We start from the raw sequence: 22,603 nt of genomic DNA, 5'->3' as shown, positions 1-22,603 counted from the left end.
CGCATAGCTAGTGCATACCGTGGAGGCCACTGCGTAGGCTACTTGGAGCCACCAGCAGTGCCAATGCACTAAAGTGACTTTGTCTCATTTTCAAAAATTGATGCCTGCCTGGCCATCAGATGATATCACCCTCTTTCATTGAGCGAAGTTTCTGGGAAATTGCGTTGTTCAACTTGGCGGGTTCCCCTCGTAAGTAAAATATACATTATATGTATAAGAAATTAATAACTCCGTTTGGAAAGACAGAATGGTTTAGAAATGAAAGTGGACTAAGGCAGTGGAGAGTGCTGCTGCCTCTTTTGTTTTTAATGGTTATGGACGAAATTGTAAAGGAGACAAAGGAACAGGGAGATGAAGTTATTACTATCTGCAGACAATACTGTGGTCTGGAGAACAAACTGTAAAGAAGTACAAGAATGACTTGATGCACCGAACGAGAAAATTGGAAGGTATGGTATGAAAATCAGTGCAGAGAAAGCAAGGCCATGGTGATACCAAAAGGAGGAAGACAAGGAAAAAACATTGTGAAAATTGGTGGTCAAAGTCTTGAAATTGTTGACAGTTTCAAATAACCAGGGAGTGAATTAATGCAGAATACAAGGCTGGACATGGAGATTAGCAAGGGCAATGCATTCTACCAGAGTGTAAGAAACCTTATCTGGAATGTATGTATGTTCAGTCTTCAGCCCTAAGGGTGGTTGGATGCTCAACAGCTCTGCCATTAGCTGTCATAGATGGTCTAAGTGTCACTGAAGAGTCATACTAGGGAAATGAGGAGTGAGGTAGTTTACCATTGCTTTCCTCACCAAGAAGTTGCTATTACATATCAGCCTGCCAAGCCCACTGAAATGCATGCACCAACCGACCCTATTAGCAACATTTTCACACCATTCTTAGCAGGGACTGGCTGCATACGGAATGGCATTACTAGCATCACTCATACCTCAGTCACTTTCACATTGTGAAAGCCGAGGATAAGACGGAGACAGATCAATGAAAGTAACAAAATTGCTCTAGCCCATGCCAGAAGACATTGTGCACTGTAAACACTAGGTCCTGCCAGCAAAAGCAATTGTCTGGAGTAAGGAAGTGTAAAGAGATAATGTACACAGTGTATTATGCACTCACATTGACCGAGACCTGGACAATGACAAGTAGGAAGGAGAGTAGAATTCAAGCCAGTGAGATGAAATACCTAAGCAGTATGATAAGAAAGACGGTCAGAATGGAAAACATCAATGAGAGAATTGATAGGAGTGAACTAAGAAGCTTAAAGAGCTGGAGGAGGAAATAATACCAAAACAGATGATGAAGTATGAGGAAAGGAGTGTGAGAGGAAGACCTAGAACAAGGTGGAGTGAAAAAAGAAGAAGAAACTTGGACTAGGAAAAAAATGATGGAAAGGATAGTGAAAGGAGAGAGGAATGTGGAGAAGTGCCACAAACGCTCCGACCCAGCAGGAGCAGGATAAGAGGAAAGGAGGAGGATGAAGAAATTAATTAAAAACACTGACCTACCAGACATACACAGAGTACATAAAATAAAACGTGGTTTTGTAACCAAAGTGACCAGTTGTCAGCTGACGAGTTAACACTATTTCTGGACTGTATACATGTTTGTTTAATTAGCAAGTAGTAATTTTTGATATTTAAAATTCCTTTCCATATTAAAAAATGTAGCAAAATGTTTATGTTTCAAAATGGTCCTTTCACAGACAGTATTTCACATATTTAACAATGAACAGGTTGTAATAATGTTCATAACTAAGGTTGTATATATATGTTATGCGGATGAAAATTTTTTAAGTGTTTTATTGATATATTCCGATGTTATTTAAATGGATAAAATTGATGTCTTCTTATATTACTAGAGAAATGACAATTATTACAGAGAGAATGTGCAGAATTTGAAAAAAATGAAACTAGTCATTACAAAGGTATACACTGCAGACAACTGTCTCCAGATATTACCTCACATTAAATATATTCACAGTTACATGAAACTGTATAGTTTATGCATAGCCGAACCCCTTTTTAACAAATCTCAGAAGGATCCTTAAAACTAGGTTCATCTAAAAAATGCAATATATTAAATGAAGTAACAATGTAGTAATTAAGAATGGGAAGACTGATCGAGGAGTGTAACCACTCAGCAGGGCGATGTCATAAGCACCGTTTGCAAGCAGGGTCGGCTATGATCGTACTTCATCGGCAGTGTCAGCTCAAGTGCTCTGTTTAGAAAATATGCATCAACAGACTACACAACTCTTTTACCTGTATTAAGACATTTATTTTATGTTTGCCGGCAGCCAACGACACTGTAATATAACGTAATCTGTAAGTTTCATTTCCGTATTGATATTATACACAAATACACCTAATCAATACTTATTTAAAAAAATTAAAACTACAGGACTGGTTTTGATCTTTCTAGGTTATCTTCAGCTGGTCACATAATCACATATAGCATATCATGCAATCATAAAACATTACTAGATCTAACAAAGAATGTCATACGATAACATGTCAAATTATTCTCATGATTGGGGGCAATCGTCGAATTGGAAACTTGGTATACACTGTCTTTTCATGAATAACGTACATAAAAACACATTCATAAAAGTTTGGATTGTTCATGGGTATGAGTTTTTCTGAAATTAGGTGCTAGTTTTGTAAAACTTCCATGGTAACATAGATAGAGTATGTGCATTGATCACAATTTGTTAGTCTTATGGAATGTTTAGATCGATATGCCAACCTTAATTCTAATCTAAATTAAATTACAGATAAAATAAACATCATCTTTAACACAGCCATTCATTCCTTAAAAAACGCTTAGCTCAAAAGAGTCAACAAACAAAAGCTGACACGCATCAAAGAACCACTTAAAGAAATGCCCAGCTCCACCCCTACCCCCTCAACAGCTATTCCCCCTGCCCCTCTCCCCTCACAGCAACTAACATTAGCCCAAGACGAACACGGAGCAGTGCACAACGTGCTCCCAAGCTACACACAACGTCAAATCAACAACAGGACTTAGTACATATATACATATTCATTCCACACGACTAATAGGCATTCCCAATTACTAAAACAAAATTACTCGCCTTTCACTTTTATCTTTCACAGATAATTGAGTCGTATGCGCAAACAAATGTCTATGTTACATTTTTGTGGTATCTGAGATATTCACGGAACAAACATCTATGATGTGTCCTGGATCTGTATTTGCAGGTAGTTTGAGCATATCTCAACAGATGGCTATAGTATTCTGGAAATTGTGAAGAGAAATGCACTTGAAGAATAATGGAACAAAAGTCTATGTTACATCGTTTCCCACGCGAGTGTTCGACAATGTGATGAACGGAATGCAATGTAATGAACACATTCTAGTAGGGAGATCATTCTGGTGTGTTCAGTCTTATATTACCGAGTTTATTTAGTTTCTCATCGACACCATAGCCATGCAATCAGACGATAGTAGTGATCCTATTCTCCTCTGTATGACATCCATTATGTGCGAATGAGTGAGCGTGTGCACTTCTAACCTGTGGGTTTATGAAACAAAAGTTTATGTTACATTCTTTCGTGTAGTCATGTCCCGCGGTCAACAATAATCTTATTGCCGTTTTTCCAAATATATAGGGAATGTAACATAGACGTCTGTTCACGCATACGACTCAATTGTTACAATTAAATTGAAATAATAAATAAGGTAGTTCAACCTATTCAATACAAATAAATAAGAAATGTAATGTTACATTCCTATTTAATTATAAGCGGAAGCGGTACCAGTTTCGACCCCAATCTGGGTCATCATCAGCCAAATAAAAGCGCAAAAACAATGCATTGGTAAGAAATAAATTAAAGAACGAGTCCCCACAAAAACAGTTGAAGAGGCAATATAAAACAACAGGGATAGGCACTGTAAAATCCAGAAGAAGTAGAAGGTAAGTCACTTAAAAGAAGCAAGGCGCAATCTTCTGAACAGCAGCATAGCACATGCAAAGTTCGGCACTGTCTCAAAATGTTTACGAGAAGCGGTGAACAGTTAAGTGAGCCAGCTTGCATACACTATCAGGCGCGAAGTCACAACACAATCCAACAAATATGAAGATCCAAAATCGTGCAGAAGCCGAAGAACTCGATTGAAGTAAATTGCCAGCTCCCGAAGATCAGCGCAACATATTCAACATAAAAAGACAGGGTACCAAGTTTCCAATTTGACGATTGCCCGCAATCATGAGAATAATTTGACATGTTATCGTCGTATGACATTGTTTGTTAGATCTCGTGTAATTTAATGTAGTCTTTGTAATAAAGAAAATTACAGTATTGTAAAGGTGGAATTATAAAATCTAAATTTTCACAAGATCTCGTAATGTTTTATGATTGCACGATATGTTATATGTGATCGTGTGAGCAGCTGAAGATGACCTAGAAAGGTCGAAACTGGTCCTGTAGTTTTAATTTAATAAAAAGAGTATTGATTAGGTGGAATTCATCTTCTCATTGTATTTATTACTGTAATGTAATACACTTCAGTAGATATAGTGTTAGGCAAGTTACACTGGGGAACAATTTTAAACTTATTTTCTGTTGACTTCAATTTTTATGGTGATTTTTTTCTGAAACAGACATCCTGATTTTGAATCTCCAATCAGTTTTCCTGTATCACTCAGGTATTGATCTTAAAATGTTAGGTGTACTTCTTGGACAGCAGCATGGATACACCAAATATCCCTGTTATCTCTGTATGTGGGACAGCAGATCATGTGAAAAGCATTGAGTGGAAAGTAATTGGCCTCCCGATCTGCCCTCAAACCATGCGATCCAAAGATTCTACATGAGTCACTTGTTGATAGAAATTTTTTTACATTTCCGCCTTTGCACTTGAAATTGGGGCTCATGAAACAGCACGTGAAAGCTTTGAAAACTGAAGGAGACTGTTTTGTGTATCTCCTTAGCAGATTTTCTGACCTGTCATATGAAAAATTAAAGGGTCCACAGATTCGACAGCTGATCAGAGATATACATTTCAATGGGACTATAACAGAACTGAAAAGAAATGCTTGGTTATCATTCAAGGGCATTGTCATCAACTTTCTGGGAAATACAGAGTACAGAATTACATTGAAATCATCTAGAAACTCTTGGACTCGTACAAAATGCTTGAATGCAACACGAGCATCAAGGTGCCACCAGTGATGAACAAGGTGAACGTTTCCACCAAGATCTGAAGGTCATGGAAGCACACTATCAGGGTAGATGAGAACAACATATACTCGCTGACCAGGAAAAGCTATAATAGCAAATTTTTGCCAGAAATGGATTGAATTGGGTAAGATTTTATATATAGAAGTAATAATATATCCTTTGTGTCATTTTGCTGTTTGAATTGAACTATATTCTTTTACTTTCTGTTCTATGTATAAATTCAAATTATTTTGGAGGGTAAACAGTATCATTAAAACCTGGGGTCATATTTGGATTCTCCACTCAAAAATTAATAAAAAATAAGTATCAGATCTAAGTCAACAAAAACTCTGTTCCCCGGTGTTATATATACATCAGTTGCATGAATACAAGTTTTCTCAAACATTTTGGCAAGGCCAGGTAGGAGCCATCAGCTTTGTGTATGCACGTACAGCATTATTCTTTCATTAGTACAGATACGAGCAGACTCTTAATGCACAAATCCTACTCGCAGATGGCAATGCCTCAGACCCCAGCATCGCCCAAGCAACAGAGGGTGCCGTCATACCACCGAGGCAATTGAGACATCGATCGCTGATACCTTTAGAAGTAGAGAGCCAGGGTCAATATATATCGAATAGTATAAACTGTTACATTCTGTATACCAATCGCAAATTTCCGTTACAAGAACTGACATGTTTTCAATCCATGTAAAACTTGTTCCTCAAAAGCAGAGTTTAAAAAAAAAGTGTTATTCATTAAAAGTAGATTTACATAACATCATGCTAGGAAACCATCCACTAGAAAGTGTGGAAAGCTTTACATACCTCAGCAGTGTGGCAAATAGAGTGCAGAAGAGCTCTCACTTTTACCAGCAAATATGAACATTCCTCTGGGATCCCAAAGTACCAACAAAATCAAAACTGGTGATGTTCAATCAGTACTTCACACCAATCTTAACCTATGGTACTGAAACCTGCACCTTTACTAAGAAAGACTTATCAAGGTTGCACGCATCCGAGATGAAGTTCCTTAGACCACAATTCAAAAAACCAAACTGGACAAGTTAAGGAATGATGTGGTTAGGAAGGAAGCTGAGAATGAGACATCATTGTTAGATTGGGTCAGCATGTCCAGACTGAGGTGGTTTGGGCATGTAATGATGATGGAGCCAACAAGGACAACATACGTTAACTTGGAGAGACATGTGGCAGGGAAACGGATGGTGGGACATCATAAAGATGGACATTGCAGATTGGGGAAGGACATTGGAGGACGTCATTAACAACAGAACATATCTCAATAAGACAGTACGGAAGAGGCTCGCCAATAGTACCCGGGAAACTGGAACTGTAAAATGATGATGTGTTTATAGCTGTTTTACCAGGACTTCAGAAATTGTTTGTCAAAAATAGGATTTCATTAAAAGCAGGAACATTAAAAAGGGATTCTTCTGTATTTAATAAATATTTACTACCTTACTGATTAATTACAATTTAATTTAAATAATATAAATTTTTAATAACATCTGACATTTTAGGAATAGGAAAATGTAGAAGATACATACAAAAATGTAGAGTTTTAGTGCCAGAGTATAGTCATAAATGAGTGTGCAAAATATCATACCTTTACATATAATAGTTTACATGCTCAGTGTACCTAAAAAAAAAAAAGTGTTTGTGGGAAACTGTAGTTAAAGTTTGTATTACACTCACCCATCTCAGAATGTGGCTACGTATTTTACTTAATCGCTTTGTGAATTTGTATAAAAATACATTATATTCTTGTTCAGGGAAGCCCACTTTCCAAACTAAGATTGAAGAAATTCAAAATTTAAATGCAGTAGCAATGAAAGAAACTAACATTTTTCATGACATCCACCCATTCTCCATGTCCTTTCTGGTAGTCTCGCACTTTGGCCAGGTCGTGCTTCACTCTCACTACATCGCCGACAGCAAAAGTGTTGATCTTGGTGAGAGAACCAGGGTGGAACGTCCAGCGATTATTGCACCCTTCGTACTGGACACGAATGTCTCCACGATCCGTAACTCTGTGCACGGTGCCGATCTTCCCAATATACTGTAATGAGTAGAATACAAGTTTAAATTCTAGTAAATGATGAAAGAAATCAAGGAGGAGGAAATGGCTTTCTAATTCCTATGGGTACCCATGCATAAGGTCTAGTAATTTAATTCCCAGACTGTACTTCCTGCGCTCATACTGTACCAGTACTGTTGTGCTATAATGGATCAGTGTGCAAAAAACTAGTTGGTTCTCCACATTGGGAGTGAGGGTACATTTGTGTCTGTAATTACGTCCTATGTGTTCTCTGTGAATAGTAAAAAGGAGCATTTACATTAACAGCACGTTTGAATCAAATTCTGTTTCAAGCTACGTAAAGTAGTTTCAGAACATTATGAAATGCTGAAGATGGCCAGGCAATGAGATCTTCCAGACATTTCAGTGGTTTCCCTACTTTAAGAGAGGCTAATTGATGATAATGTGCAGTATCTTAGAAGTGAAGCTTCCACGATGTGTGTAGAATTATTTAGTTCTTTTTCTGCGTTGAACCGTGGTGTTGTTTTCTGTATGTTCCGTACAGTTTGCAGACGTTTCAAATACACTGCAGTATTCTTTATCAAGGCAACTGAAATACCCCTACTCCCAGCTGCCTGGGAGACCGATTACCTCAGATCGAGGTCTACTGTAACATATGGTAGCAGGATTGCTCCTGACCTGAAGAAGCACAGGAAGAAGAATGGTACCTGAATTGACTGAAGTGGCGAGCGCTCATACACCGCACTGGGAAACTGGAGACGGTTAACTGATGATGTGTGTCCACTTCAACTCCAGAAATGATCACAAAAGTGTGGCAGGATTACTGCGAAGACTGTCGAACAGCTTAAGCTACTTTTTATGACAAAGTTGAAAAATGTCTACAGAAAAATGTGAGGAAGAGACCTGATCAATGGTGAAGCAAAATGTGGCTCATTCAGCATGACAAATAATGGAAGAAATGGCTCGTCAATTCTACGGGCACCCATGTATAAGGTCTAGCAATTCAATTATCAAACTGCACTTCCTGCACTCATATGGACCATTGATATCATTGTTAACTCACCGAAAACCTGTGTTGCTCTCTCGATTCCATGGTTTTTGGCCAAGAGCAAATGACCTTGATGCCACATCTTCCCTATTAGTCTAACCTTGGACCCTGCAACTTCTTGCTATCTCCAAAATTGAAAATGCAGCTGACAGGGTAAAGATTTCAAATGGTGGAAGAAATTCAAACTGAACAGCAGTCTGTTTTGAACAGATCACAAGAAAATGCTTATGGAGTGCTTCCGATCGTGGCAGTGCCACTGGGATCAATGTCAAGCCTTGAAAGGAAGGTACACAATTATTTTTGAGATCAGTCTAGGAATTTATTGATGTGAACTCATATGAATGTAGGTGTAGCTAATGTGTGCATGGGCACCTACGTCTTGTTATTCTTTGCCAGTTTCTGGCAGAAACAGATGATGAAACTGGATATCAAAGAAAAGCACATGGGAGGAAATAACAAAAAGATGGGCATGCATCTGCCTCACCTCCACGTTAGTTACAATTATACATAATTTGATTGATGAATTTCTACTAAGGTTTACCTTGAGAGAAAAGTCAAAATGATCATCATCTGCAGTTTCCAGCTGTTGGCCGGGTCTGCTTGGAACATAAGCCTCTCCATCTCCTCTTGTCTCCCCACCACTTCTCCCTAGTCACTCTTGCCCAGTCCTCTCCTCTTCTCTGTACACACTCTTCCACTCCTGTTATCCACCTGTCTCTTGGTCCTCCTCTAGGTCATTTACCTGTTATCTCCATTTCGTGCATCCTCCTCGGTATACTTTCCTCTGTCATTCTCTTCATGTGTCCATACCATCTGAGTCTAGATGCCTCTATCCTATTCTGTAGAGGCTCTTCTTTTACTATATCTCGAACCTTCTCATTTCTCATCTTATCCCATCTTGTCACTCCTATCCTGCTTCTCAGAAATTTCATTTCACTTGCCTGTGTTCTATTCACGGCTCTCTGCCTCATTACCCAAGTCTCAGCTGCATATATCAGAGTAGGTATACAGTACATCCTGTATATCACCCTTTTGCTTCTCTGAGGGACATCCTTGCTCCAAGCCAGGCTTCTGACACTTTTCAGGAATGCTCCTGCTTGTCTTCCACGCTCGATTATTTCCTTATCATTTCTTCTACTTTCCTCTATGATACTTCCTAAGTACTTGAAACTCTCTACCTTCCTAAGCTGTTCTCCTCCAAGCATTATCCCTCTTGTAGGTCTCTCCTTCTTTCTAGTTATGATCACTATCTCGCTCTTTTGGGCATTAAATTTCATTCCATATTGTTCCACCTCATCTACCCAAGCATCTAACTGTTCCTGAATATCCTCTTCCTTTTCTCCCCATACTAACAGGTCATCTGCAAACATAATCGCTTTCATTTTTCCTTCTCCAATTTTCCTTGCCACTTTTGTCATTATATCGTCCGTTGTCACTACAAAGAGCAAAGGTGACAGAGCACTTCCTTGTTTTAATCCACCTTTTTGCTCAAACCAGCCTGTTCTCTCTCCTATTTTGACACAACTGACACTCCCATTGTACATCTCCTTCACTCTTTCTACAGTCTGTTCCTCAACACCTTTTCTCTGTAAGGTTTCCCATAACTTGTTTCTACACACACGGTCTAAGCTTTCTCAAACTCCACGAAGGCCATCACAAGATCCTTACCCGATTCATAATGACGCTCTTGTAGTTGCCTTACTGCGAATATAAGGTCTACTGTGGACCTTCCTGATCTGAAACCATACTGCTCTTCTCTTAACTTTTCTTCCACCCTCTTTCTGATTCTATTCTCCAGAATCTTCTCAAACACCTTTGCACGGTGGCATATCACTGTGACTCCCCTATAGTTATTAAACTCCTTTCTATTCCCCTTCTTTAAAAAGGGTATGGTTACCCCCTTCTTCCGATCTTCAGAGGTCTTCCTTTCCTTCCATACTACTTTCAACACACGATAAAGCCACTGTTTCCCTACCTCTCCTGCTGCCTTCACCATCTCAATACTCACTCCATCTAACCCTGGGGCTTTCCCTCCTTTCATCTTGCCCAGTGCTAGCTCCACTTCTGCCCATGTTAAGTCTTTTTCTTTTTCCATATTTCTTACTTCCTACCTGCTTCTACTTTCCTCCTCTGTGCATCCTTCTGGGTTTAGTAAATCTTCAAAATACTCCTTCCACATTCCTTTAAGTTCTCCATTTCCTGCACTTCATTTCCATTTTTGTCTATCATTATAACATCTTCCTTCATGCCTTTCCTCTTACTCTTGACCATTCCATACAGTACTTTTTTATTTCCTTTGCTATCCTCTTCCATCATGTTTGTCCACTTTTCCATACATTTTTTCTTCTCTGTTACAACCTTTTTAGCTTCTTCCTTTTTGGTCTTATAATCTTGTCTTTTCTCCGTTGTCCTCTGTTAAAACCACACTCTGAAAGCTTTATTCTTCTCCCTAACTGCCGCTCTGACTCTGTCGTTCCACCATGGGGTGTCCTTGCATCTTTTCCTGGCATTAGTTCTCCCACACACTTCCTCTGCAGTTTTTACTAGTGTCCTCTTGAACCTTTCCCATTCTTCCTCTTCTGTTTTTGTATCATCTGTTGGCAAGTTCAATCTTATTTTGTCCTGGTATTCTTCTGTGGTTTCCTTTTCCTTCAGTTTCCACATTTTGATATGCCTTTCCTGCTTCTCTGTTCACTTTCTTTCAGTCATTGTTCTCAGTTTCTTTACCAGTAGTCTCCCATAAGTCCAACCCCTCATCCACGTTGTGGGAGATGGGCAACGTCATCAAGTTAGGGAATAGCCCGTCGGGGTGAAGTACAGTGGGGACTGTGGGTGCCCTGAGACCGCTACGGTAGCTGTGAAGGCCCTACAGGAATCCTGAAAAAGATGGCGGCTAACGGGGCTTTGGTGAAATCATGACAGGTCTAGCAAGCCGGTGATGGATATTAATTCGCTTTCAAGGAAACAGGAAAAATCAAAACGATCCTGTTCGATTATATATCTAGTATCTGTATATTTTCTTCTCATGTACTTTTCAGCCTTAATCACGACTGTACTGAACACTTCTGTTCCAAAACACTTTGTACTTGGGAGATGCTGTCTAAATGAGAATAATGCAAGAAGTCCCACAAACTTGTTGACATGGAATGTGAAGAGGAGTAGTTTTGAATAACTCATTTCTGAGAAGTTAGAAGCACAGCACAGTAATCTACAGCTTTTAATAATTGCTATGAGCTTGAGCATAATATTTAGTTAAAAATCCCTGTCCAAAATTTTTACAGACTTGTTTATAGGCTTTTTTTGCACTCCTTTGCTCTGAATATTACTTGATAGCTGAAACCTATTGCAAATAAATAATTCTTACTGAAAAAGACAACTTCACCTTGTTTCTGTGTACTTTGATGTCACGGTTTTGCACAACATCGTAAACAATGGACTGGATTGTATTATAGCTAGTTGTTCATGGTACTAGGTTGTTACAAGTTTTGTTGCTAGACTGTACTTGATAGCAATTTTCAATATATTTTTCACGAATCAACAATATAGTAAGAATATAGTATGGGTTCAGCTATCGTGGTGCAGATCTTCGGAAGTGGTGCCATCTCAGGGGTGTGCATACTGATTTTGCTGTTATCTAGCAATGAAAGCAGAATTTTACTGGGATGGATACTATGACAATGTTGATTTCATTTTGTCAGGTGAACCTGTGAATTTGAGATCATGAATCGGACATTCTACCACTGATAATGCAGAATGTGGAGCAGAGAAGTGGAAGAATGGAATATACCATCTAAGATTGTAGTAGTAAAAATAGCACGAGAAAGTCTAAGAGACACCGAAAAAGTTTAAGTAGTTAGAAGGTGATACAGATAACTTTGTTAGTGAAATAGATAACTGGGAGATATTGCTGGTGTGTTTGAAGGGACACAATGTGAATAATTTCAAGAAGGCCTAAATCGTAACATTTCCAAAGTTTAGGGCTGGATTCAGTGATGAAAATGTCAATGAAGAACACAGTTTACCACCAAGAAATAATATGATTGATAAAAGAACATTATGATGCCACATCCCTGATGGGCCTTCGTCTACAAAGCAACCACTACTCAGCCCGAAGGCATGGAGATTATAAGGCAACATGTATTATCACAATGAATCCTCTAAACCGTTATTCTTGGTTTTCTAGACTGGGGCTGCTATTTCATCATCAGATAGCTCATCAAATGTTCTCACATAGGCTGTGTGGACCTCGAACCAGCCCTCAGTTGCAGGTAAAAATCCCTGACCAGACCAGGAATCGAACCTGAGACCTCTGGCTAAGAGGTAGGACACTACTTATAGACCACAAGGCTTGTTAAACAAACTTTTCACATGAGCATGTGTGGAAGATTCACTCGTTGACTTGGGCTCCGGCAGCTGAAAAAGAAATAACCACACGTAGACTCTCTTCTCAGGATGGACCGTCCGGCAGTTCCTTGTATAACAGGCATATAGGGGTGTAAACAATCAACTAAGGATCAAGCTAGCTACTAAAAAAATGACGTAACCCAAAGACCGACTGAACTTTTAGAACAAAAAGGTTTTATTGGAAAAAGTGAAATTGAATTTGGATCAATAAAAAATGCAAAAAAAAAAAAAATTACGTTGAATATAAAACAGTACAGGACCATGATATTATAAACTGATACAAAAATATGAAACTCAAAATAACTTTACACTCGTGAAATCTAACTTATAAAACTGAACATTAAAATTTTATTTACATCTCAGCACAATGTCTAGTTGTCTTAAGCAAGCTCCAAACACAGATGGAACCACAAAGTAAATAATGAAAACCCCAACAAAACGGGATACATGTTGGTGCAACATCAAACCATATACAACGCAAGTTACAATGAACACAGGACTCCAATATAGTCCTCCTAGAGATTTGTAATTAAAACATGAATAAATGTGTGCCCTAAGTTTGTAAATTACCATGAACACACACTGTGAAATAAATACCGTTTCTCTTCTCTGCTTATAACCACACTCAACATTTAAATGGCTGTAAGTCGCCTATCATGGCAGTCTAAATTTTAACAACACAATAAAGTTATAGACCAAATTATCTGCCATGATAAAAGTCTAATTAAAATACACTGTGATCTCACTGGACTAAAATTTTATCGAAAAGAAATTACATTCATTGTCAGAGGTCAACTGAAAATTTTCTAAAGGTGAAATTTACATTAAATATTCCTGATTACCTCTGCCACACTGGTATTACCTCTCACACTCTCTAGTTATATTTGTGGCGTTTACTTACACTATTAACATAATACAATACAGAATCGATCAGTTGACATGATTTACCTTCACGTTACAAATGTTTGACTGTGACGTCTAAATCCAAACCAAATTTAATATCATATGTTTTGCGTTGCCACGGCCTTAGCCTTCTGTAAAGAAAAATGCTGACATTTATTAGACTGTGAACACGAGGTTGTCCTTATCTTACCCGAACATCTACCAGAATACAACGCACTTCAAAAATGGTATTTACAAATATTTACATAACACTCAGAATAGTGTTCGCCAAACAGAGCAACTAAACCCAACAAACAAAACAAAAAAACAAAAATATATGCAATGAAACTTTATTTTCAAAACTTGAAATTCACGACCTTCCTACCTGACTATATTAATCAAATCCAAATAAAATTCTAAACCAAATCTAAGCGGCACAAATTTACCTGCGCGAAAATTGATGTTACGTTACACTATTTTAATAAATGGAAATAGTTCATTACATGATTAGGTCCACAAAATTCATTATCCACCTTCATTTATTTTCAACAATATGGGTTACCCTAGTTAATTCAAAATACAAATTTATCCTCATCATATTAGCAGTATACGTATGCGGTGACACAAAATTATTCTATCCAGAACTGTAGAGTTACTATTGTCGGCAATCACTTACCCTACCTGTCACATTTAAACCAGATTACCACATTTAATTAGTTTATGTCTCAACAGCAAGTCCTAATCCTTCTCATCGTTACTTCGCATTTCACATTTCATACTGTTCCGCTGTTGTTCATTATTCTTCCATGGGTGCGTTATATCAAACATTTCTTTATTATCCCGAATCATTATTTTCCTCTGTAATATCTCCATTTTATCGTAGATTCTCATCATTTATTTGGTCCAAGTCTCTGGACTCCGATCATTTTCCTCACGATTCTTATACACGCGTACAATATGTCCATCATACATACTCTACTCTTAACTCCTTTACATCTATATCATATCAGCCGTCTCCTGTCATGTGAGACAAAATTCATTATTCATTTATTCCCTGGGATAACTTTATATTCGCGCTCACCCATTCTAGGCTCTCAATTCGGAACTTATTACCACCTGTATCTTATTTAATATTGCCATTTGCGAATTAACGACGAGCTTGCTTATGACCAAATGACTCATCTCTATTTGTCAATAAACATAATTGCCTTCACTAGTTTCTCCCCTTTTTGATTCAAACTTGCATACAAATGCTAGTACAGTCATACAATTAAATCAGGCATGGCTTTTCCTTGTTATAATAGTTGTTATCATAATTATTGTAACAATATTATGTCGGCTACTGATCGTTATTTCCAAGCTATCACCGCGTCCTCACTCAAATTACCGAAAGATTAAATAGGTTATCATAAATGTTTTACTGACACTTACTCCCCTTATTTATATTTATTAAGGAACAATAATAATTATTATTACCAGAGTAACACACAACGAAAGTCAAGTCAACTAATTTTTTTTTTTTTGCTAGTTGCTTTACGTCGCACCGACACAGATAGGTCTTATGGCAACGATGGGACAGGAAAGGGCTAGGACTGGGAAGGAAACTGCTGTGGCCTTAATTAAGGTACAGTCCCAGCATTTGCCTGGTGTGAAAATGGGAAACCATGGAAAACAATTTTCAGGGCTGCCAACAGTGGGGTTCGAACCTACTATCTCCCGAATACTGGATACTGGCCGCACTTAAGCGACCTGCAGCTATCGAGCTCAGTCTAAGTCAATTATTATTATTATTATTATTATTATTATTATTATTATTATTATTATTATTATTATTATCTACGTTGAATCTGACAATTTACACATATGCGATGTCACTTGACCTCGTAAAATTTATAAGCACTAGTATCATTTTATTATTATTTCAACTAATGTAACGCACAACGAAAAACAAGTCTATTATTATAAAAGTCTGAGGTTAGAACAATGCGGTCCCGATCGCAGACCCGACTGTCCTAATCTCATCGATAGGGTCTGATTTTACCACCAACGCCTCTCATTTATAATCAGAGTTATCTAGGTGCGTGAAATCAATCTAACAACTACATTACTCAGATCTAAACTAAACGGACAACGTCTTGCTCTACAGTCTTACATTTACATAGGTAATAGGTTCAAAATTTCTTCACTTACATCATGTCAGCTGCACACTGCCTCCGACAGGCTCCCGTTACATGGTATTTATTTCATGACTGAATCCATCATTGCGTCGTAATCAACGTAACACACGACACTTTTTATACATTTTGATAGTAGATATCACTCACATTATTTCTTGCTTACCATTCCTTGACGTGTTAATTTATAATATATCTTATCCACTAACATCCATACACACATGAAAACAAAATTAACGCTTGCATGCTGAAATTTCCTATCTATGCTATTTAGCTACACTTCGATCAGCTGTGCAGTGCTTCTTGTTATGTCTGCTATAGTCCTATGGAAATGTTTGTCAACAACCTCTCGTGTTGTTCACCTGTTTCTCTCCCTTGGCGGCGACTAGTCCTTGGCATACAGTCCTTGCCCTCTCCTACCTGGAAACGGCTACCCCTTTTGTCTCTAGCCCCTGTAGTAGTTCATTCAGTCTTATTTGCAGAGTCTTCGAAAAACTGTTAGCCACTCCTTTGTTTCACTGCGGCATTCCAATATGTGTACTGTTAATAACACAATTGTCTCGGCTTCCTAACTTACGAGCAGCAGAACTGTTATTGTCTCTAATGCTTGCGAGTTTTGCTTAGCACGTTCAACTTAAAATATCATGAATTATCCCAAGATTGACTGTACAACGGCCACAATGCAACATTCTAATATTAGTTTATAAAATGTCCATGACGATTGACATAGCCTGCTCCAATCATATTGTGCTATTTAATATAATTAACTTCTTCCAAAATAATACTGCACACTGAAATATATTTTGTAAAAATGTTCGCCTAGTTCCTATTGAGATTGATTAAATCTAGAAAATTGTTTGTGTCACAAGCTAATACCCCTCGACCACATTTATTTTCACTGACGTTCACTGCCAAACTACTGTGTAACTTCACGTCTCAACATAACAGAGTGATTACAAGTATCGGCGCGAAATACTCACAGGAAACTGACTCTTTCACAGCACCTACGGCTCCTATTTGGGCATTTCCTATGCCACGCCCCTAGCGATCCTGGAGAAGGGGAGGCGGACTAATATTTCTATCACTTCTTGGAGAATTATTTAAATGTCCGTCACTTATTTCCCTATTAAATCATCTGTGGTGACTCCATAAATTGGTACAACTCCACTCCTTCACTATATTATGGAGAACGATCATATACTTTTCTCGAATTTCGTAAGCGTCACTGGCGTTATGTTGTTAAGTCGGATATACACAAATTTACCGCCATGTGGGTGTGCTGTCCGGACTAGTCCACTCCGCTGTAGTTACAACGTAGCTGCTGATTATTAATTACACGATAATTCAGTTCCAAAATAATCACAAAAATTTTTAATAATTCATCCACAATGCAGGCACATGACTTGCACTGTAACAACTCACACTCTTGGAAAGACTGGAAAATAGTTTCAATTGGTCATGGCGGTTATCTCTGCTAAATTCTGTGATTGACTGAATTCTTCCTGAGGCTATAGTAACAAGGACTAAACCACTTCTCTGAAGGGGTGTCTGTCATACTCCTTCACATGTTCGGCGGTCCTTGTCTCTCAAAATAAAGGCGCAGTCGCCTATTGTCCTATGTTTTCCGTTATCTGGGAGAAGGTCTTCGCAGAAATTTCACCAGGCGGCGAAATAAGATTTATTTGACCGTTTTATGGCTATGGGTCCATCCCGTTTGTGACTAAAAGCAAGTAGAGAGGATTTACTCTGGCTCCTCAAGTCTCTTTGTTGCAAAGCCTGGAAGTCTACTGCGAATGTTCACTACGCAGTTTTCATGTTTAAAATTTGATGAATTAATATAAATTATACATAGGCTATTTGCATAATGGGTGCAATACACAATATCTGAATGCGGTAGGTAGGATATAAATGTAGAAGACTGTGTATCATAAGTTAAAATTCAAAGCAATTCAAATTCAAAGAAATTTTTGAAAATCATTTAAACTGTCTGGTTTCCTGTGTGTTAATGTAACAGATACTTTTCAGGAAGTAATTTTTAAAAAAAGAATCATTTAAGTCTGATTTGGAAGGCTCTAAAACATTTCATATGAGGATCACATTTCAGTATTAACACATTCCTTGTGGTTCGGGTCATCGTGTGTCCCGATGCACGTTATTCTTAACGTAATCATAACTGTTAGCTTCTTCAGACTGACGAAACTAATCCTGAATAAATAAATTGGTTTTGGCAGACTCAAGAACCCAACCGTTATAAACTGACTGAGTCGAAACTGAAATGAGACGGCTTCAGATATCACAAATTATTCCTAACCTTCTAAGAAATTACAATGAATGAAATTGAAATGGCAGTAAGAAAGATGAAGAATGGAAAAACTGCTGGAATAGATGAAATTTCAGTGGAGATGATAAAGGCAGCTGGAGCTGTAGGCCTGCAGTGGACATATCAGGTTCTCAGGAATGTCTGGGAGAATAAGGAGGTCCCTGAGGATTGGCAAAAAGGAATAATCATCCCAATTTTCAAGAAAGGTGATAAGAAAGTTTTGAAGAACTACAGGGGAATTACTCTAATATCCCATGTTGCTAAGATAATGGAAAGGATACTGGAAAGTAGAATAAGGTTGAGGATTGAGAAGCAGATACAGGAAAATCAGTTAGGTTTCAGAAGTGGAAGGTCAACAATAGAACCCATTTTCATTATGAGACAACTAATGGAAAAGCATTGGGAGTACGGGAATGATATGGTGATGACATTCATTCATATTGAAAAGGCATATGACAGTGTCCCTAGGACGAAAGTTTGGGACAGTCTGGTGCAAAAAGGAATTGGACAGGGATTAATAAAAATGATCATGGCATTGTATAAGGAATGTTGTAGTTGCGTGCAAACACAAGTTGGCAGGACAAGTTGGTTCAAAATAACTAGTGGGCTGAGACAGGGAAGTGTTCTATCACCAATCCTGTTTACAATAGTAATGGATGACATCATGAGAACAGCAAAAGCAGCATATGGAGGAAGAGAAATGAACATGATGTTATTTGCAGATGATATTGTGATTTGGGGAGAAGACGACAGGAAGGTTCAAGAACATTTGAATGTGGTGAAAGGGAAGATTGAAGAATGTGGATTGAAAATAAGTGTAGAAAAGAGTAAAACTCTTGTTATGACTAGAGGGGAGAAAGAAGGGAAAGGTCAGATTAGACTTGCAGACAAGCCCCTGGAAGTAGTGGAAACGTTTAAATATCTGGGGAGTGAATTAATGGAGAATGCTCGACTGGATGCTGAGATTAGTAAAAGGATTCAAGCTGGAAGTTGTTTCTATCATAGTGTAAGAAACATGTTATGGGACAAAGATGTGCCAACGGAAGCAAAGGATACCACGTACAAGATGTATTACGTATCCATAACAACTTACGGAGCAGAAACTTGGACAATGACAAAGAAGGATGAGAGTCGAATACAGGCAGCCAAAATGAAGTTCTTGAGGAGTATGATACAGAAGAGTAGAAGAGACAAAATAAGGAATGAGAAAATCCGGGAAGAAATTGGAGTGGAAAAAATGAATGATAGAATAGAGAAGAGCCGACTAAGATGGTTTGGGCACATAAAGCGAATGAGCGACGAAAGAATGCCAAAAAAGGTGATGGAAATGCAAATCCAAGGAAGGAGAGGCCGTGGACGACCACGATTGAGATGGAAGGACACAATCCAACGCAGCATTATAGAAAGAAACCTGGACTGGGACACAGTGTTGGAGGAGTGGTGGAAAGACCGAAGAAAGTGGAGAGGAACCATATTTGCCCCTACCCGGCTACAGCTGGATAAAGGGAAATGATGATGATGATGATGATTCCTAACCTTCAGCGCTGACTTAACCAACTTCGCATGATTGAGGAATAAATAGCTACATCTACGTTACCCATTTCGCAAAACTAACAGTAACATTTTGTTCATAATGAAGCAGAGGATCGAGGTATGCTGTTTTGCCTACCAATGAGTCGAACTGAATTTTTGCATGTTCCATTCATATTGTTCCAGATCAATGTGTTCCGATTGTTGTCTAACCTATCTTTCCCACAGGAATCTCTTTGTGAGCTTACAGTGAATGATGACTACAATGTTTCTGCCTTGAGCTGGCAGACTGCTGTTGAATACAAAGAGAAGCACATTGATTGTCATCTTGTGAAACCTATTCCTTTTTACACTGCTCTAATGTAAGCAGCAGTGATGGGTAGCTCGTGAATGAGTCGTTCAAAATGAATGCTTCACTCTAGAGATGGACACTATCGACTGATAACAATCGCAATTAAATTAGAATCTAGCGGGTTCCACCTTTTCAATACAAAATACAATGTTGTTGGATGGTATTTACAACATTATTTATTACAGAACATGTTTCGGTGTTCAATTTTTGACACCATCATCAGCTGCTCAGAAAGTGCGAAAAAACTTGGCAATCTAAACATTAAACAACATATTGTCATACGTAACTCCTTAATATACATATATACAAACAATAGAATATTGCACTAGTTAAATCCCAAAACATCTACAGTAAATTATGCTATATTAAAACTCTAATATGTAACAAGACAATTCTTGTAAGTCATAAATATAAAATTTCTCGTCTGTTTGATGAGTTGTCTTCACATTCCTTAATGTCTGTGATTTTGTACTATTGTACTATCAAATTCAAATGTGAAATTAAGACTGAGGATTTAAAATTGTATGCAGTCCATTTGATGTTAAAATGTTCATTTCATGTATATAATAACCACTTTGATGGATTAAAAGCTCGTTAAATACAATATGATTGTTAAATCTGGGCCGTCTTCTTAAATTTGTTAAGTACAAATTACAGTTCCAACCACGCATACAGCATTAAAAATACGAAGTTTTTTGTACTTAACAAATTTAAGAAGTTTTAACAATCATATTGCATTTAACGAGCTTTTAATCCATCAAAGTGGTTATTATATACATGAAATGAACATTTTAACATCAAATGGACTACATACAATTTTAAATCCTCAATCTTAATTTCGCATTTGAATTCGTGCCGCAGCCATCACGCGAATTACACAGCTTTAGAGGGTTCTATTGAACTGAGAAGACATGTCCGCCTAACAACTGTAGGACAAATGAAATTACAGTTCCAACCACGCATACAGCATTAAAAATACGAAGTTTTTGTACTTAACAAATTTAAGAAGACGGCCCAGTTTTAACAATCATATTGTATTTAATGAGCTTTTAATCCATCAAAGTGGTTATTATATACATGAAATGAACATTTTAACATCAAATGGACTGCATACAATTTTAAATCCTCAATCTTAATTTCACATTTGAATTCGATAGTACGATAGTACAAAATCACAGACATTAAGGAATGTGAAGACAACTCATCAAACAGACGAGAAATTTTATATTTATGACTTACAAGAATTGTCTTGTTACATATTAGAGTTTTAATATAGCATAATTTACTGTAGATGTTTTAGGATTTAACTAGTTCAATATTCTATTGTTTGTATATATGTATATTAAGGAGTTACGTATGACAATATGTTGTTTTCCCGTGTTGTACGTTTTTTTTCGGTGGTCCCTCCAAAAACGGAGAATCAAGGTTCCACTGTAGTAGGATTCAAGGCTGAGAAATGAAATTTCTTATTACTGCCCTCCAAAAGACACTACATGATCACGTGAAAAATGATTAGATCCGATCTAACCTAGGTCTAAATGAATCAATGGAGGAATGACTTAGGTCATCTAGACTTAAAATTGTTTGGGCATGTTAAATGAATGACTAGCACAAGGTTACCATGTGCTTATTTGGAAAAGATAATAACAGGTGAAATGAATGCATTGCACTCAGCATACTCACCACAGTTTCAGAATTGACTTCCTTTATTATCATGTCGGTAACGGATTACCAGAACCATTCATCATGGTGTTTGAAGACCAAGAAGAAGATGGATGGACCAATTGAGGGAAGACGTGGAGAGAAGAGGATGGAATTGGGAATCTGTCCTGGACAACAAAATCATTTTGTATAGACAACTTTAGAAGACTCTTGTTTTCAAACACCCTACCCGGCTAGCTGGAAGGGCAAACCGATGATGATAGAATATGTTACATTGAGATTTCAACAAATTCTACATTGCCTTGGAACTGCCTTGAGATCATATGTTAGCAATATGTGGAATGTTTGCCACGTGCTAACGCATCAATTCTTGTGAGCTGTTTACGCCAGTTCACATCAAATCCCTTGATGTCTGAGATATTGATGGACTCCAACTAACATTACATCACAGACGTCATCCTTGGACATGTCTACTTCAAGCCACATGCGGTTCCAGTCAAGGAGTGGTTTCAGTGATAGTGATGATACAGCACTGCTATGTACTGTGAGTCTGTTCCATTTGTCTTTATTAGTCCTGTCTTGACAACGGTGGACATCCTGCCTAATATCCTAACCCTACTACTAGCACTTTCTTTGTCTCCATTCCTCATGGGCAACATAAACTTCCATAGTAATAATATTGTTGTGCCGCTGAAGAGTATTTTGCATATTTTGGGACACACACAACTTATACGTTTCTGCTGTGCTGGTATGCACCAACTTACATCACTCATTCCAACAATGTGAAATGAATGCATTGCACTCAACATACTCACCACAGTTTCAGAATTGACTTCCTTTATTATCATGTCGGTAACGGATTACCAGAACCATTCCTCATGGTGTTTGAATCTGAAGCAAAGGCTGATAAAAAGTGTGGCCTACTTAAAAGGTCATTAACTCGGCTCAAAAATTATCTGAAGCAAGATAACATCAACC

The 22,603-nt window shown here is 37.9% G+C and overlaps 1 protein-coding gene across 3 annotated transcripts in view; it reads right to left on the bottom strand.

Annotated features, from left to right (window-relative positions):
• Positions 1–22,603, bottom strand: part of mib2 (mind bomb 2) — a 223,286-nt gene that overhangs the window by 137,176 nt on the left and 63,507 nt on the right. For all 3 annotated transcript variants that reach the window (XM_067155808.2, XM_067155799.2, XM_067155789.2), the window contains exon 8: positions 7,059–7,274. In XM_067155808.2, coding sequence (XP_067011909.2) covers positions 7,059–7,274 — 216 coding nt within the window. The remainder of the gene's footprint in view (positions 1–7,058; positions 7,275–22,603) is intronic.

This window comes from Anabrus simplex, chromosome 1 (genome assembly GCF_040414725.1).
Source record: "Anabrus simplex isolate iqAnaSimp1 chromosome 1, ASM4041472v1, whole genome shotgun sequence".
In the NCBI taxonomy this organism is placed as follows: domain Eukaryota; kingdom Metazoa; phylum Arthropoda; class Insecta; order Orthoptera; family Tettigoniidae; genus Anabrus; species Anabrus simplex.
Note: the sequence above shows the minus strand (reverse complement) of the source record. Positions and strands in the feature narration are given on the sequence as shown.